The 17,224-nt window shown below is 38.5% G+C and overlaps 1 protein-coding gene across 1 annotated transcript; it reads left to right on the forward strand.

Annotated features, from left to right (window-relative positions):
• Window positions 1-572: 572 nt before the first annotated feature.
• On the forward strand, window positions 573-16,539 carry HDAC10 (histone deacetylase 10; the record flags this gene model as incomplete). The annotated part of the gene is made up of 20 exons (XM_084276953.1): window positions 573-637; window positions 1,462-1,596; window positions 3,045-3,141; window positions 3,853-3,950; window positions 4,031-4,135; window positions 4,345-4,413; window positions 5,069-5,195; window positions 5,638-5,703; window positions 6,106-6,165; window positions 6,508-6,597; window positions 7,821-7,927; window positions 8,863-8,930; window positions 9,399-9,669; window positions 10,296-10,386; window positions 11,949-12,028; window positions 12,514-12,567; window positions 13,191-13,275; window positions 13,696-13,881; window positions 15,552-15,711; window positions 16,384-16,539. 20 exons carry the CDS (start codon window positions 573-575, stop codon window positions 16,407-16,409), a joined length of 2,040 nt encoding a protein of 679 aa, XP_084133079.1. The 3' UTR covers window positions 16,410-16,539.
• Between the last annotated feature and the right edge of the window lie 685 nt (window positions 16,540-17,224).

Genomic DNA, 17,224 nt, shown 5'->3' on the forward strand with positions numbered 1-17,224 from the left:
TCTTTGGGGGTTTTGAAAGACCAGTAAAGCTTCAGGCACAGCAACACCCCACGACTGCGAGGTCCGTGCTGCATGTAATCCCCTTTTTCCGTGTTTTGTGGCTTTGTCACTTGAGCATTCACAAGTAGCCGGTCTGGGTGACGTCGGCTATGGCAGGTAAGCACACCTGTGTGATGGTAGGGTGAGGGTGAGAGAGGCCTGTGCTCCACAGGCCGGGTGGGGCCCTCAGTGCGGGCTAGAGGGGTGGTGGGAGGTGGTGTAACGCCTTCCCTGTACCAGCAGTGCCTCCGCCGAGGCTTTGGGGAGTTGGGTAACTGCGAATCCTACCTGCGTGCGTCCTGTTTTGAGGTCTGTGCCGTTCGTTACCTGTGCACTGCTGCCTGGTCAGGGCTCCTCCTGAATTATTTTCTTTGATTTCACTTTAGAAGTACAAAGTCTGAAGTGCAACATCACCGTGCAGGCAGGGTACATGCATGTATTCTCACTCGCACCATATTAATTAGTTTTAATGTATGTTTACTTCTTGCCTGACATACGTGCCTTGGGATTTTTGTTTTGTTCTGTCTGTAGCAATGGCTTCAGGAACAGCCTTGATTTACGATGAGGAAATGACCACTCATAAACTGCTTTGGAATGAGTAAGTCACGGCCCTCCTTTTTACCAATAGCTTCTTACTGGGGCTTCTGAGAGAAGTACCGAGTTAGTGAGGTTTTTGTAAATCTAATAGGAAATATCTAGTGATAGAGACACAGTGATTTGTCTAGTAAATGGAAAGTCTTTCCTTTTGGAGAAAATCTTTTTATTTTATTCCCAGTTTGTATCGGATGCTGTAATAATAATCTGAAGCTGGATTGGAGAACCTGTAGGCCTGCAGTCTGGTAGGCCTTGGTAAGAATTGTTAGCTTTAAGCATCCGAATAGCCCACTAAAGGAAGTATTTGAATTTAATTAATTTTTTAATAAAGCTAAAGTGTCATTGAACTTGGGGAAAAAACAGATATACTCACTGAACTGAACCTGTCAATAAATTTCAGTTAGAAACTGGTATATGCCACTAACATATATAAATAAGACAAATATGTCTGCAGTGCTTAGAATCCATTGTTGTCTCCCCTCCTAAACCCATGTCTCCTCTGTTCACCTTCAGCTTTTCATTTCAGCATTCCTGAAGCTAAGCACTGCTGCTTTCAATGGTGAGACAGGAAGCAAAAAATAATGTCATTGTGGGTTTTGTTTGTGGTTTTTTTTAAGAACCATATATATTTTTCCTTACATATTTTAGAACCAGTTTTTGGTTCAATTCCAAACAAAAAATATTTTATTTTTCTTTTTTTCTGACATGTCCCTTTATGAGGGTAATGAATCTTCTTACAATTGGCATTTAAATGCTAGGCATTGTGAGGTGTATTTCTTGGCTGCATTGATATGGTAGCATATTAATATGATCATTGCTTATTTTCAGTCCTGTTTGTGATATTGAAGTGCCAGAAAGACTGTCATCCTCCTATGAGCAGCTTAAATGTTACCACCTTGTGGAAAGATGTGTCCTTGTGCCTGCCAGAGAGGGAAGCGAGGAGGAGATCCGGTTGGTTCACAGGTCTGAAACTGACTTTCGTTGCCATTCAGTTTAATTCAAGGGAATAAACACATCCCATATGTCCAGGTCACATTTTGCTCCATTTGCAAAGGCCTGCTCCAAAACTCAGTGACTTCCAGTAATTTCAGTGGAAAATGTGTGTCATGGTTTTGCCTCAGCTGGCAGCTGAGCACAACAAGCTGCTCCCTCGGGGGTGGGGAGAGGGAAAAAGCAACAAACCAAACCAAAAAAAAAAAAAATAAAAAAAGGCAAGCCTCTTGTGGGTTGGGATAAGGACAGTTTACTGGCACAGTAAAGGAGGGAGAAATAACAATAACAGGTCTTTATAGCGAAATACATAAAACTGGTGGTACACAATGCAGTTTCTCACCAAACTGCATAACTCAGACCATACAGGTCAGAGCTGTCCCAAAGCCAAACACCAAAGCCAAATACTGTGTCCTGGAGCTGTGCACTCCTCCCTCCACCAGCCCCCTTTATGCTGAGCATGATGTAATTGGTATGGAATAGCCCCTTTGGTTATTCCTGGCTGTGTCCCCTCCCAGCTTCCTGGGTGCTCCCCCTGCCCTTTTTTCTTGTTAGCAGGGCAATATGAACATCTGAAAAGCCCTTGACTGCTTGGCAACAGCTAAAACACCAGGGTGTTACCAGCACTGCTCCCCTCCTAACTCCCAAACTTGGTGTTCCACCAGCTGCTACAAAGAAAATTAACTCTGTCCTAGCTCTAGCCAGGACAATGTGTCACATTTCAAGTTAGACAAATCATGTTGGATATGATGTAGGTGCTGAAGTACGAATCTGGTATTCTACTAAATTGCCATTGTCACTCTGGTTTGTTAAGTAGCAAATGCTGATTTATATGCAGGGTTAAAAGTAAATGTCTAATCAAAATGGCACAAGACTTTGAAAAGCTTTGCAGCTAATTCTGCAGGGGGAAAGGAGTTCCAAGGAACATCAGCCTGCCTGCTCTGATGTGATGGCAATGAAGCATCTGCTGAGACTTCTTACCAGAGCTGATTGTAGGGAGCCCCTGCTGAGGCTCCTGGCTCCTTGCAAGTTGCCCAGCTGTGCTATCTCTAAGCTGGTTCTGAACCCAGCAGCCAGACCTCAGGAGGAAAGGGATGCACACAAGGCCCTTGACACCTGTGATGAAGACTGTAAATAGTGGTCATATGGTCAGGTTCACTTGGTCTTCATTTTGATGCCACTGTTTAGCTCTTACCACTGGAAAGGGGAGAAGAATATTGTATTGTTATGACATCAAATCAAACAGCCCTTGCTTTTATGGTGCTCCTTTTTTTTTTTCCACAATGTCCTATAACTAGCACTCCAGAGTACCTATCAGGCTTGTGAAGTCTCACAGAAAGCCATTTTTAATGCATATTCTGTTACTTTTCATTAGATTTTGGATTAGTGAAGTGTTGTGTTAATGTCTTTCTCCTCTGCAGTTCAGAACATGTGGAAGTTGCGAAAAGCACCCAGACAATGGATGAAGAGGAGCTGAAAAGAGTGTCTGGAAATTATGATGCTTTTTTCTTTCACCCGGTGTGTAAGTTAAACTGTTTCCTCTATTGAGAGTTACAAGTGTTTGTGTTATTGCATACAAGTGGCACTTTTCTAAGATGTAGAAAATTGGAAGTATGTTTTTTAGTATTTAAGCACACTTACATTTATTTATTTTATTATTATTTTCTGTTTCAAGTTCAGTATAATGCTGCAATTTAAATTGGTTAAGTGTTCTGTCATCTATTCTGTATTGAATCCTGCTATTCTAGCACCCTACTCAAATTTTAGCTCTACTTTTGTCACTTAATATCACTGTAGATTATTAGCGACCTGCCAATCACATTTTGGTAACAGTTGCTCTTAAACGTTGGGCAGCTTAATGGAGGTGAAATATTCCGTGTTTTGTTTCTGTAAGGCATAATTCCTTAACTTCAAAGATACCATGTTATTCTACTAGTCAGTTCCATGTGTCTTTCTTAACATTTCTTAAGAGCTCCAGAGAGAACATTGGTACAAAGGATGCAGCGATCACTGGTAAACCTAGTAGAAAGCACATTGGAGTCTGTGTTGTAAAATTCTGCTTTCAATTCTCTGCATACAGCCCCATAAGGTAGAATTGTGTCAAGACAGTGTGCTGTTGGGGTGCAAAGGCACGGCATGTGTGATTAATTTAAAACAAGCTGAGTTGGTTGTTTTGTCATCAGTCACTCATTGTGTGATTGATGACAATTAGGAGTTTCTCTTGTTCAGAACACCTACCGCTGTGCCAAACTAGCAGTAGGAGCAACTCTGCAGCTGGTGGATGCTGTGATGTCAGGAAAAGTGTGCAATGGGATGGCATTAGTAAGGTAAGAAAATATGTGAGGGATTCTTCAGTTCTCTCTAAAATTTCCTTTGTTCTGAGTAATCATATAAAACTTTGCTTCAGACCTCCAGGCCACCACAGCCAGAGGAATGCAGCTAATGGGTTCTGCTTGTTCAACAATGTTGCTATTGCAGCAGAATATGCAAAAGCAAAATACAGTCTACAGAGGTAAGTGCATGGTTGAGCCTGGAGAAGCTTATCATGTGCAAGTATGGAAGTTAGATAACTGTTTGACATTGTACTGCTTTACATTAATATCTAGAGCTTTCTGAGCATCATGTAACTTTTGGGGCAGAAAAGCATTAGTCATCTAGACCCCTTTTAGATCAAAATGTGTGGTTCTTACACTGATTGTTTGGTTTTCCTGGTCAATGCAGAATCCTAATTGTTGACTGGGATGTGCACCACGGGCAAGGAACCCAATACATATTTGAAGAGGATCCAAGGTTTGACAGCTGGTTTATATATATTTTTTTTTAATGTTAGCTGCTTAAATACTGCTTTCCTCTGTAATGAATAAGATTTCTTTCTAAATCTAGAATCTTACAAAACACATTTTAGTGTATCTGGCTATTTTAGTCACTGTTGGTTTTACTTGTTATCAAATAGAGGGAAAATTCCAATGAAAAATACGTAAATCTATTGTACTATGAAGAATAACAGTCAAAACAAGCAGCGTGAGTACCTTGATTTGCTGGTAGTAATGACAGCACTCAGGTAGGATCTTTTCTCTCTATTCAGGAATATCTCAGTTCAATTATTCAAGTAGCAGTTGGTTAAAACACATGAGCTTTGTATTGTTTTCTGAAAAAAACCCACGGAATTAGAGTCTAGAAACATGTCTGCTTTTCTGCAAATGCCTTGCCTCTGATGTGAAGAGATTGAAAGCATACAGTAAACTTTTAGCAGTTTTCCCAGGTTAACTTTTGCAGAGGACTAGTTGTACCAAGTTTTGCAGTTCAAGCCCATTAGGATAATTAAGGGGAAAGGATAATTCTGTTGTGTTTTCTTGCTTTCCATTGATACAGCCACCTGGTTCAGGATATAAAGTCTGTTTCAGGATCTTTTTATCGAGTTGGATTTGTTTCTTGTATCTTTTAGGGTTTTGTATTTTTCCTGGCATCGCTATGAACATCAGGAATTCTGGCCATCGCTCAAAGAATCTGACTATGATGCTGTAGGTCTGGGAAAAGGAAGAGGTTTTAATGTAAATTTGCCTTGGAATAAGGTAAATGTTGTTTACAGCACAGCAAAGTAAATGCAATTGGTTTCTATCTCATGCTTCACATAGTACCTTCTGAGAAGGACACTGCTTCATTTGTTTGACAGATGTCTCAGCACGGTGTACCTCCTTCCTGTCAGTGAAATATCTGCTGAGAAGTATGACTCAGAATAGGATAATGTTTGGGGAAAAAAAACCCAAACCAACCAAAAAATATGCACATACTCTTTTTTTTTTTTTTAATATCTTGCCTAGGCATCAAAACAAAAGTGTTCCAGGAGATGAGAAAATGGTGGATATTTGTACACTTACATGGAGTTTGTTTTACTTGACCTTATAAGGTTCCTTTCTCTATTTTTGATACTCTCTGTCCCTAAAGTCTTGAATAACCTTAGAAAACTTGTTATTCCAACAGGAAAATATGACCTATATTTCTCACGTTTTGCAGGTCGGGATGGGAAATTCAGATTATCTTGCTGCATTTTTCCATGTGTTGCTTCCAATGGCTTTTGAGGTAATTTTTTTTTTTTTTTACTGCTCTGCTATTTGAATAGCAAAACCAAAGACAATTGACTAACTACTGCTTAAGCAGGTACCATGGAATATTTGTCAAGATGCAGTAACTGCCATTAGCACACTTGACACATTACTTCTGCTGGTATGGATGATGTCCCAATCAACTGAATAATATTTATGGACTGTTAGCTTTTAAAATAATCAATATAATGATCTGCAGTGTCTCTAGCAGGAATGAGAAGTATAAAAAGGTAATCTTAGTTTTTATTCAAGGAGATCTTTTATTTGCATTCATAGTCTAGCTGAAAAAAATAAAGCTGAACATGTTCTAGTTGAAATTCAGTACCAAATTGAAAATAGGACGTAAGAATGTGTTACCACTCTCTCTGTTTTATAACAGTTCAATCCTGAACTCGTTCTTGTCTCCTCTGGATACGATTCTGGAATTGGAGACCCTGAAGTAAGTAACTTGTGGCCTTTGTGTTGTCAGTCATGTGTCTGTTTTTGAAATATACCTACTGTGATTGCTAAGTGAAATTCACTTGGGCATCTGAGTCTTTGACCCCAGCTCTTTAAATACTACAATGAGACATAAAGAGACAAATTATCCCATTGGCATAACTACTGTGGTGATTTTTGCACCTTCCTTTAAAGCAGTTGGTTCAGCACTTTGTTAGATACAACAAGAAGCCGGTGTTCCAGTATTACAGTTCAGACTCCTGTATTTCAGATCATATGGTTTTGGAGTTTTTTACCAGTGTTTTTGGTTCTTAATTTCTTTTTTTTTTTTTCTTTGATTTAGGGTCAGATGAATGCCACTCCTGAGGTTTTTGCCCACCTTACCCATTTCCTGATGCAGTTAGCTAATGGAAAGCTGTGTGTCGTTCTAGAGGTAAAGACTTCCAAAACATACTCCCAGGGGAAGGATCAATGTTTGAGATTCATATAGGGCAAGCTAGAAGCTAGGAAACAAAAACTCTTAACAGAATGCTTCATTCTTTTCATCTTTCAAGAATCAGGAATGCAAAACTGGCTAAGATTTGACAGTGCTCTTATACATTAAATATATGTCTTAACCTGATGTTTTTAATGCAAAAATTTGAAAAAGAACAAATATCCTCCACACATTTGTTTGTTTCTTGTAAACAGTGACATGTCTGCTGCTCTGGACACTCCCCAACCTATTTAAATTTATGCAGTGAATAAGCTGTACTACCAATGTTTTTGCCTGTCTTACTCTAGGAGAGTTAAAAAACCCCTTAAACCTAAATACACTCTTAGGAATGGAGCCCTTACTAAATGCCCTCTTTTTGATTAAAAACCTCTATGCAAGGTCTTTTTTTATTTTAAGAGCTCTCTCTTTTTTTTTTTTTAAACCATTAGAAATGTTTCCTCCTTCTTGAAATCTAGGTTTCAACTCACTCTTTCTGCTGCATGTTAGAAAAATGGTGACTTTTCATGTAAATAAGTGTGTGGAAATATTACTGTCAACACTGTCTCCAAGAGTAAGCAGTTTATTAATTGATTCAAGTGAATCAATGACCTCTTTTCCATCACCTTTCTCTCTAGCAGGTTATTGCAGATATTTCTGTCTGCTAGCTAAGTGCAAATAAGCATCCCCTCCTAATACAGGTGATGTGACTGCTCCACAAGTGGCTTGCAGAAAGCATTCTATCATCTGCAATCTGGCAGCCTTAAACCTCTTTTCAGTTGTTCTACAAATTCTGCCAGACCACTAGGACGACTTAGAAGTGTCTTAGGCTGTGGGACGTGTCCCTTGTACCAGGCCCCTTAGAGGACAGGGATAGTATTTGCCTTCCAAGGAATCTTCTGCATACTGTGGATAGGGGTGGAGAAGGAATATGTAACTGACTTCCAAAATGAATTGAGCCATGATAAAGTGAGTTGAATCATGGGATGTCAGTGAAATTCAGCAAGTAGCCTCTAAATTCACTGTTTTCAGACTGAAAGTCATTGCCTTTAGATGGGCTTTGCATATCATCTTGCATTTCTGTTAAGTTCAGATGCATTTCAAAAGTTTATTTCCCATGATGATACTCAGACAGATGTTACAAGTTCTTATTCCATGGGTGACACGTGGTATTTTTTATCTAGGGTGGATACCACTTAAGGTCATTGTCTGAATCGGTCTGCATGACTGTAAAAACATTGCTTGGAGATCCTGTACCTCAGATAACTGGAGAAATGGCACCTTGCCTCAGGTAAGCATATGAAGAATTTTGGAACAACCTATGTGTTTATCAAAGAGTTCAATGCTTGGAACATTACACTGAAGCAAAGTCTTACTATGATGCTTTATAATATCTTATTTTTCTGCTTTGCATAACTTGCTTTACAAAACTGCACCTCAGATGATTTTCTGGGTACTTTTTGTTTCTGAAATGATTTCAGGTGGCAAGAAGTTCCTAATGGCTTATAATTTTATGCTATTTATCCCTGAGCTCTAACAATTTTAGTATCTTGGGTTGCTATCATCCTAGGTAACAAGAGTTCCTTACATATTCATCCATTGTATCAGTCCAGCTCCCAAGCACCTTACAAATAATCTCCAAGTACACAGAATTTGTTCTGGATTTAACATGACCTGAATTACATTTATATGACAGCATGAAAGACTGTTTGCCTAGAGTGCTGCAAATAGCTGTGAAGATAAAAAAAAAAAAAGAGATTTCAACATAAAGAACAGCAGGGAATGTGATTTACTCTCTGAATCTTCCTGAACAGATAGTCTTGCTTTTTGAGTGAATCTAATTACATCTTTATATTCTGTAGATAAAATCTCCGACAGAGAAAAGAAAGACAACTGAAGTCCTGCCTTTCCTGAAGTCAGGGACAGGTCTGCTTCCTGTGTACTTTAACTCTGTACACTTTACACATGTGTGTAAAATGGGTGTACTTAAAAGGCACAATTTCCATGTGTTCTTCCTTACCTTTTTGACCTTGCATTAACCCTTCCAAGCAATCTGCCCATTGACTCCAATTGTAATTTTTCTGTTCTGCATTCTTGGAATAGACCAGTTTGTTCTTTCAATTGAATTTCTTTGTTTTGGTGGTTTGTTTTTTTTTTTCATTGAGGTAATTTATATTTCCTGTATTTTCATTAATGCTGATATTGTTTATTATGTTTCTTTTGTAGTGCAATCGAATCTATTCAGAATGTGAGAGCGGCACATAAACCCTACTGGAAATGGTTGATGTATGAGGGTAATTACTGTTCTCTTTCTTCAGGCAAATGTAACTGGTAAATGGGATCATAGATTCAAAATGATTAAGATTAATACCAGTGGATTAAAATACATGAGAGACCAGTTATTCATCAAGCGAGTGATAAAAGCACTGTGAGGCTTCATTCGGGGCCGTGTTCTCAGCTGGTCTGAAAAGACCTTCTGAGTCTGGCAAACTTCACACCAAAAGAAGTAGCACTTTGATGTCTTTGTAGGAGGAGGCTGTTTTCTGTGTCAAAAATATGGCCGTAATTGCTAGATTAAAGCAAATGTAGCAGCAATGAAACAATGACATCTGTGGCAGGAAACATTGTAGCTAGTTCATGGCACTAAATATGCATCCTATGACCACTGGTGTACTGTGTTTTGTAATAAATGTAACCAAATACTAACACACTGCTCAGGAATTGATACATGTGACACCCTCCTCCCCTTTATTTTTCTCTAGACACTTCGTTTTTACAAAATTTGAGTACCAGATCAAACCCACCAAAGAAGGCTAATCCAAATCCCCCCACAGAACATGAATCTAAGGTGACTAGCAATGATGAAGCTGTTGAAGTGGAAAGGTTTTTGGAACTGCATATGAAAAAGATTCTGTTTCCAGTGCCTCCTATCAAAACAGCAACAACTGCCTCTGAAGGTTCAGCACACTTGTTCCCTGTACCCATTCATGTGGTGAAGGAGACGGACAGAACTGAAATAAGTGCTCTTGTCAGGTTGGTCCTACCTATTTGATTTTCAACATAGTTATGAGGATGAGAGGTCTCTGTACAGACTGCCATCTACCTCTGTCTCTGCTGTGGTCATCTTTTTAGCCTTAGTCTACTCAGTTGTAGTCCAAGCATCTTCCTCTGAAAAATGAAGGTATTGGTTATCACTTGTAGACTTGAGGTCCTTTTAAAGGACTAATCCAAATACTTCTAGAGAAAAGTATTTAATGGAGGTAGAACAGTTAGTGCAACTGTATTAATTTAGAAAGATATTTTGCTAGGAAGGTGCCTTAAAGCTCTGTGTTCACTTTTAACTGAAAAAATACCAAACTGATTTGATCTAAGAAGGTCAACTTTTTGTCTTTAGAAGTCTGATTTTGACAGAATTGTGTTTCCTGAGTATCTTCAGACGTCTTTTCCTTCCTGTGAAGAATGGAGACAAGTTTAGAGAGCTCAAGACTGTCAGGCAACAGTGTTGTCATCTTCCTGCTAAAGCTAGGTGTTTGAGAAACATCTTGTACAGGCACTACAAAGTCAAACACGTCAGTACTAACTGCAGAGTACTGTATCAGTGTCCTCTTTGAAAGCACTGTTGCTCTAACCCAGTTTTTCTTCATTAATTTATTTTACAGTGAATTTTATGCAGACCTTGTGAAAGAGGACAAAACTTTGCTCTCTCTTGGCAGTATGTTGGCTGTCCTAAATAAAATACTTAAGAAGGAGGTAATAATGAACTGCTTTGATCTTGGGGGTGGGAGGAGAGTTGGGTTCCTCTGATTTCTGCTTTTACTATTTTGATGTCCAGATATTAGTTAATGTGTAGTTCATGACCCCACCAATCTCTGCTAGGATGTGCTTGGGTACAGGACTGAGCATGCAAGATGAGAAACCAAATATTTAGGGATAGTTGTCAATCCTGAGACATCTTTCCAATGACTTTGGGCAAGACCTTGTCCTGCTTTTCTGTAGTCCTTTTGAGAAGGTCTGTAAGAACCTTCTCGTCAGTCTCGGACATACAGGTGAGGCAGACATCTCCTCTGCCAGTTGAGAGGAGCAGATGCAGGTGTATCAAGCACCAGTGAGCAGCAGCAAGAAATCTGAGCAAGAAATGTAAAAAAAAAAATTCCTGTCTTTGTGCACAGAGTTTTCTGCCTTCTCTCTTCAGGAGAGAGCTTACTTCTTTTGCATTGCCCTCATTACAAGAAGCCAAGCTATGTGCAGCTGTACCCACTTACTGGTACCTGTACAACAATTTACTTGTGTAAATTTTGATTTCCAGAGGTACAGACTCCTTTAGTAGAGCTGTTGAAAACACAATTCTATGCTGTCGTTCTGAAAGGAGTAATTCCAGTTCAACACTTTGATTCTTGCAGGGTCAGGAATGAAGAGGAGGCAGGCATGGAGGGTGCATGTTTGTCCAGATTTTTATACATAAAGGAAAAACTGCAAACAAGTTTGTAATGGAAGATTACTACCTCATAATAGATCAGCCTTTCTCTTGGGTTCTCTTTAAAGTACCAGGCCTGCAAGGAAGAGCAACAGCCACAACAGCCTCTTTCTTGTAAGCCATGCTCTTGCTGTTGGAAGTCACGTATGTAGGTCTTAGGGACAAATTTCTAACACTTCAGACTGCACATACCTCCAGGAGAGCCTGTAAATAGATTTTTAAAAAAAGGTAACTGGCAAAATGAAGAATTTTTCATGAGTTGCAGATGCTAAGCTGAGCTTTTTGAGTTGACAGAGAGGAAGAAGGAGGGGGAACATGCATTATCTTTTTACTTCGCTTTCATGTAAAGTTCAAATCAGTACACAACACAAATGAACACTGAAAGGTTGACTAAGTAATCCTTGTCATTGTGTTTTCCAGAAAGGAGTAGCCTGTCTAGGTTAAAGGAATAATCAGAATCCAGGGACAACCTCCTTTTCATAGGGTGTGTTTCTTCTTGTGCACTTTGCTACTGGCACAGTGAGTGTATCCACTCAGAGAACCAGTAAAAATGACCTTCTTCTGCAAAAGCTATTTTTACAATTTCCTTTCAGCACAGCACTGTACTTCTGAAGTAACAGAAGAGCTCTTGGCATGATGATCAAATATGGCCTTTGTGTAGAAAATTAATTAATAGTGTTTTCTTAACCCTACTCTGACAGATCATTAAGATCCCTTTCATACAGCTGTAGCTTTGTTTGATTGATACCTATAAACAAGGAAAAAAACAGTTAGGAGTAAGAAATGACACCCTCTTGTACAGCACTAATGATTTCTGAATGAAAAATGTATTTTGTAGGCATGCAATGGAATTGCAGAGTCACCCACATCTTCGGTTGCTGTTGCACTCAGACATTCTGTTCGGTTTGGATTTCAAAGGTGAACTTGTGTCTTTTGCATTTGGGGCCCTTGACAAAAGGGAAGAAATAAGGGGGAAGTGTGTGAAATACGACAGATTGCCTCTGAAACCTTAATTTTAAAACAAATAGCATCTCCATACACATAGCTGGTTTTTACTTAGTGCAGACAACACTGTATATGCCAGCACAACTCTTTTGCCTTACCAAAGGCAAAACAACTGTAAGGATGATTGCCATACTTGCTTATGTTTTCTTGGTCAGATTGTGGTTGGTTTTTGCCTGAGCACATTTTCTTGTTTTGGGTTTTTTTTTTCCTCCCATTAGGTGGGAGGAGTTCCTTTGAGCTGTCATTTAATAAATGTTTTTTCTTTATATTTCTCATGGACCAGATTCAGAAACAATATACATTATTTACATACACACATCTAATATACATTAAAAATTCCATTAACTGGTTAAAAAATGACTTGTAATCATATATATTTTTTTCTTTGTTTTCTGCAGAGTGCTGTGTATATTTGTTGGAGACATGCCAATCATACCAAACACAGAAGACGGGTGAGGTTTCTCTCTGCTTCGGGGAGTCCTATCCCAAAGACTTAAGTGTTCATAAGTGTCCGTACATATGGTGAAACTAAGGAATCAGTCGTGAGATGATGTTCCTTAGGTTCAGCTTGAGACAAAATACAAAACAGCCCCAAATACATCTCTAAAGACAAAATGCAATCTCTAAGTGCAGCTTTGAGTTTAGTGGTAGGTTTAAAGTACAATCCTTCTATATTAAGTGAAGTTTAGATTGTTGTTGAAATTTAGATTGTTATTGGAAATATATATGTAGTAAAGAAGGCAGTTATTAGTTATATAGGGCATACACTCCTATAACTGCAGGGGGCACATACTGCTGATACTGAGTTCCTTTCTGACAGTCATCTTCTCTATTTTTTTTTTTTTTTGCCATTAACTGGTTTTAATACAAGATATTTGTCCCAGTCTTTAATAATCCTTAAAAAAATAATAAAAAATATTTCAAGTTCAATTGGTGTTTACATGATGGCATGTAGTAATGCAAAGAGTTATTTGCTTCTGTGTTAGGAATTAGCATTTAAAGAATGATGAAAGAAAAGATCTCTGTTGTGTTGGAAGTTCTTGGTTAAATACTCAGAGGTGGTTTTTATTTACAGAAAAATACTCACGATACACATTTGTGAGAGAGAACAGACAGCAAAGACCAGCTCCAAACACTGTATTTCTCTAGACTGGAAAGAGGTAAGATTCACCTTCTGGAAACAACGTAAGAGAAAAACTTTGTTAACAGAAATAATAGAAGATATTTACAAATTCATAAGATGGCAGTAAGAATTACACACCTCACTGCAATTTGGACCTTTGAAAATATTTCCTTTTCCCTCCTTGCCAGGGTACTGGCAAATCTGTAGAGTGTATTGGAATGCATAGGTTTGCAGAAACCTTCAGCAGCTACTGTAGCTCACCTTCAAGAAGGCCCAGTTACAGTGCAAAGACACTGAACACTGAAAGATTAATAACCTGCATTGCTGTGAAAATAGATCAGTATTTTATTTCCTAGGTTAATCCAAAAGCTTTTTACACTCATGTTACTGTTTTGTTTTATGTCTCATAATTTGGGGCTTTACGTTTGTGCTAAACAGTTTCTCATTGTCGTTAAAGGGTGCTGAAGGCAATGACTTCTTTTCTGCTGTACTTGGATTCATTCTTCCTGTAGCATACAGTTATCAACCTGACTTGACAGTAATAGCTATTGAGCCAAAGAGGAGCCTTGGAATAAATGGGATTTCTCTGCTTTGTGCTTTACTACGAGGATTAGCCGAGTCTCGAATTTTTGTGGTGACTGAGGTAAGAAGCAGTGCTAAGTCATGGTACTTCAGAGAGTCTAGGACAGAACACCACTCCAGCAGCAGCAGTGTGCTTGCTATGAACTCCCTTGAGCTGCCCAGTAAAAAATACTGGCTGTAGCTATACAGCCTTCTGGTACCTCTGAGTTCACGGTGTAAATAGCCCAAGTTTCTTTCTAGCCTGAGAACAAGATGTGAGACACTGGTGTGTGTGCTGAGCTGTAGGCAGCCTGCATGACTGAGAGGCAGAGGCATGAAATGCAAACCTGTTCTCATGTCTACAGACTGCAGATGTTCTATTTGCTGCAAATTCCCTCTCCACCTGGCATTCACAGCTCAAGAGTTGTCTTTGCAATGGATACACTTCTTGTCTCTTAACAATATGGCCTCTTTGCATCAGATGTTACTGAAAGCAGCCCCTGGTTCTGTTTATCATAAACTACTAAATTTCCTCTCCTTTCTCCCCCGTGCTGTACTTTATCACACACGACATCCATCATGCAGAAGATAAAACAGCCCATATCCTTTAAGTGAATTCAGATGCTATAATATGTAACTGAGGACCAACCTACCCAAGCTTTTGTTTCTGACTGAGAGCATGGGAAAGGAAATAAAGAATATATGGGTGTTCCTCTAGTCTAGTTTTTCCATACACTACCACATTAAGGATTTCTAAATTTAGGAAGTCGGAGGCTGTATCCAGACCAGTGTGTGATGAGTGCCAGTGAGTGTATCTTCCATGAATTTGTCTAATTTCTTAAAGAACTCAACTCTCACTTTTGGCCTCTGCAGCATCTTGTGGCTGTGAGTAACACCATTTCTCTGTGTGTTTGGTGAAACAGTGATGTTCCATTGCCTTAGTGCCTTCTAGTTCTTGTTTAACAAGAAACAGTTGTTCACCTATGCAATTTTATTCTGTTTCCCAGCAAGTATCCAATTAAATATGTGCTATTCATTAACCTGCCAATTAAGTAGATATTTACATACTTTACTCTGTAGTCTTCTCGAATGTTACTTGTTTTAATTGACAGTGCTGGTATGTAAACTGCCTAAATTGATGTAATTTGTACATTGGTATACAGTATACAGAAGTCATGTATTTGCACATCACTAATTAGGAGTATGAAATGGCAAAAATTAATTATTCTGAAGGGTAAACTCAAAGATGAAAAAGAATGTAAACAGATCTTTAAGAAATGGCTGATACTTTTGTATCAGTACTCTGCAAGTAGTTCTGGAACAGGTTTACTAATGTGGGGATTTTCTAATGATTGGATTTGGCTTTTTAAAATAACTTTTAAAAAGGCTTCTATCTTTTCAAAATAAAACAGACTTGCAGTCTTCAAAATGTTATTAATCCTCATATACTACAGACACCTCAGAATATAATTTCTGTGAGCAAATGGCATTGATTTAGACCTTCAAGAGTCTAAAAAATAGCACTCTTTGATGAGGCAAAATATATCCCTATTTTTCTACCAAGAGAAAATAAATAGAAAACTTACCCTTTTCAGAAAAAAAATTCATGTTGACATGTTTTTATTTGAAAATTGCTCATTTATGTAACTAATACTAGCAACTTAATTACAGAATTGGTTTTAAAATATTTCATATATTAGTGAAAGGAAGAAAGTTTGGATTCCAAGAGTATTATTTTGTCTTCTTACATAGGACACAGAGAGAAACTTAATGCAAAGTGTAGCCAAAGCATTAGTGGGTGCTTCTGCACCTCACTTCGGACTTTATGTACCTCCTACGCAAGAAAAAGTAAATAAAATGAAAATGTTAAGAGACCAGTTTCAGCAGGAATGGAAAATGCTTCAGTGTTCAGGTAAGTCATCTGTGTTTATCTTTAGCTCTTACTAATATATGTAAGTTTCTGAAAAGATGATAAAACACAGCTGGATCCCGGAAGTCAGTGGGATATTGAGCTTGTGTGAAGAGGACGGAACTCTTGACTGCCTTTGATTTTGAAACTTGAGCCAGAAAGCACCAAATTTCATAGCACAGTAACTACCCTTGGGAACTTTGAATGCTCTTAGTCCAAGATTTTGAGCTGAAACCCCTAAAACATGATGTGTTTGAAGAATGTTTAATAAGATGCACACTGGCTCTGATTACTAATGTATTTTCTGGCTATAGTGCTGAACTGGGTTACATCTGTAGATGTCCCCAAATCACTTAACTTGATAGTGATTAGCCCTGCTTGATGTACATGCACAGGTAGCTGAGGATCAGGTGCTGCCTTTGTATAGGGATGTATAGCTGTGTCTGTTTTCAAGTATACTTGTCTAGTAAGATTTCTCTACTGAGTAACTTCAGATTTGCAATAGAAAAAGCAACGATAAAAGTGAGCATTTCTCTCTGAAAGAACATTCCCTGCTCTTTCAGAGGAAATGGCCAAGAGTGGTGCTTTGGTTCCAATAAAAATGTTCTTATGGGGTTGGGAATTGAAGTCTGAGCTCAATTAATTACCATTTTTCTTAATTGCTGTTCTTTCCAGTGATGGATGGGATTTCAAGAAACTGATTTTTACTTCAGAATCATTTTACACAGCAGAAGATAATGTGATGCTGTTCATGTTGTTGTCTTTTGAATCATCAGGAAAAGAGATGGTCAGTCTCTAAACACAATAAAAGCCATTCACAAATGTTTTTAATTAAAATCCCTATTTTCAGCTAGAGAATTGTGCTTCCAAATTCTATACTGGCACTCAATATGCAAGATGGACACTTGAAAACAACTCCTGTACTTTTGTTACTGTAAATTAGGGGCCTGTGTCATTTGTGACATTATGTGAGTCAGGCTTCCATGTGCAGAGCCTACCGTGTGAATGCCCACAATACAGGAACCTGAAATGAGCAATCATAATGGCCAAAACACTTCGATCTTATTCAACATAATACCATAATACTGCTGCCACCACATTTTCATTGGGAGTTTAAATTTAGTAACAGGTCCCTCAGATTAATGAGTCTTCATTTCATAATTTAAAGGATTCACCTCACATGGTCCATTCCTTTAATTTTTCTGAGTAATTGTCAATTGCAGGAAGTGAGGGAGGAAGAGCAGCTCAGCAGCTGTAGTGTGTGTATTTCCTACATCACCCCTGTGTGGTTGAGATTAAGGTTAATTTTCTGAACTACACAGGGCAAGAGTGGGGAGAAAAGAAAAGGAGACTTTGCATATATAAAACTACAGCTACATAATTTAATAAGGCAATGTATGGAGGAGTTTGCTCTACCCTCTTTTAAAACATAAATTGTCTGTATGATAAATAAAACCCCCAAACCTCCAGAGACGATATTGGCCAAAGGTTGGCATCATGCGAATTCTTAAAATTG

This window comes from Gallinula chloropus (assembly GCF_964237585.1).
Source record: "Gallinula chloropus genome assembly, chromosome: 1".
Lineage (NCBI taxonomy): Eukaryota > Metazoa > Chordata > Aves > Gruiformes > Rallidae > Gallinula > Gallinula chloropus.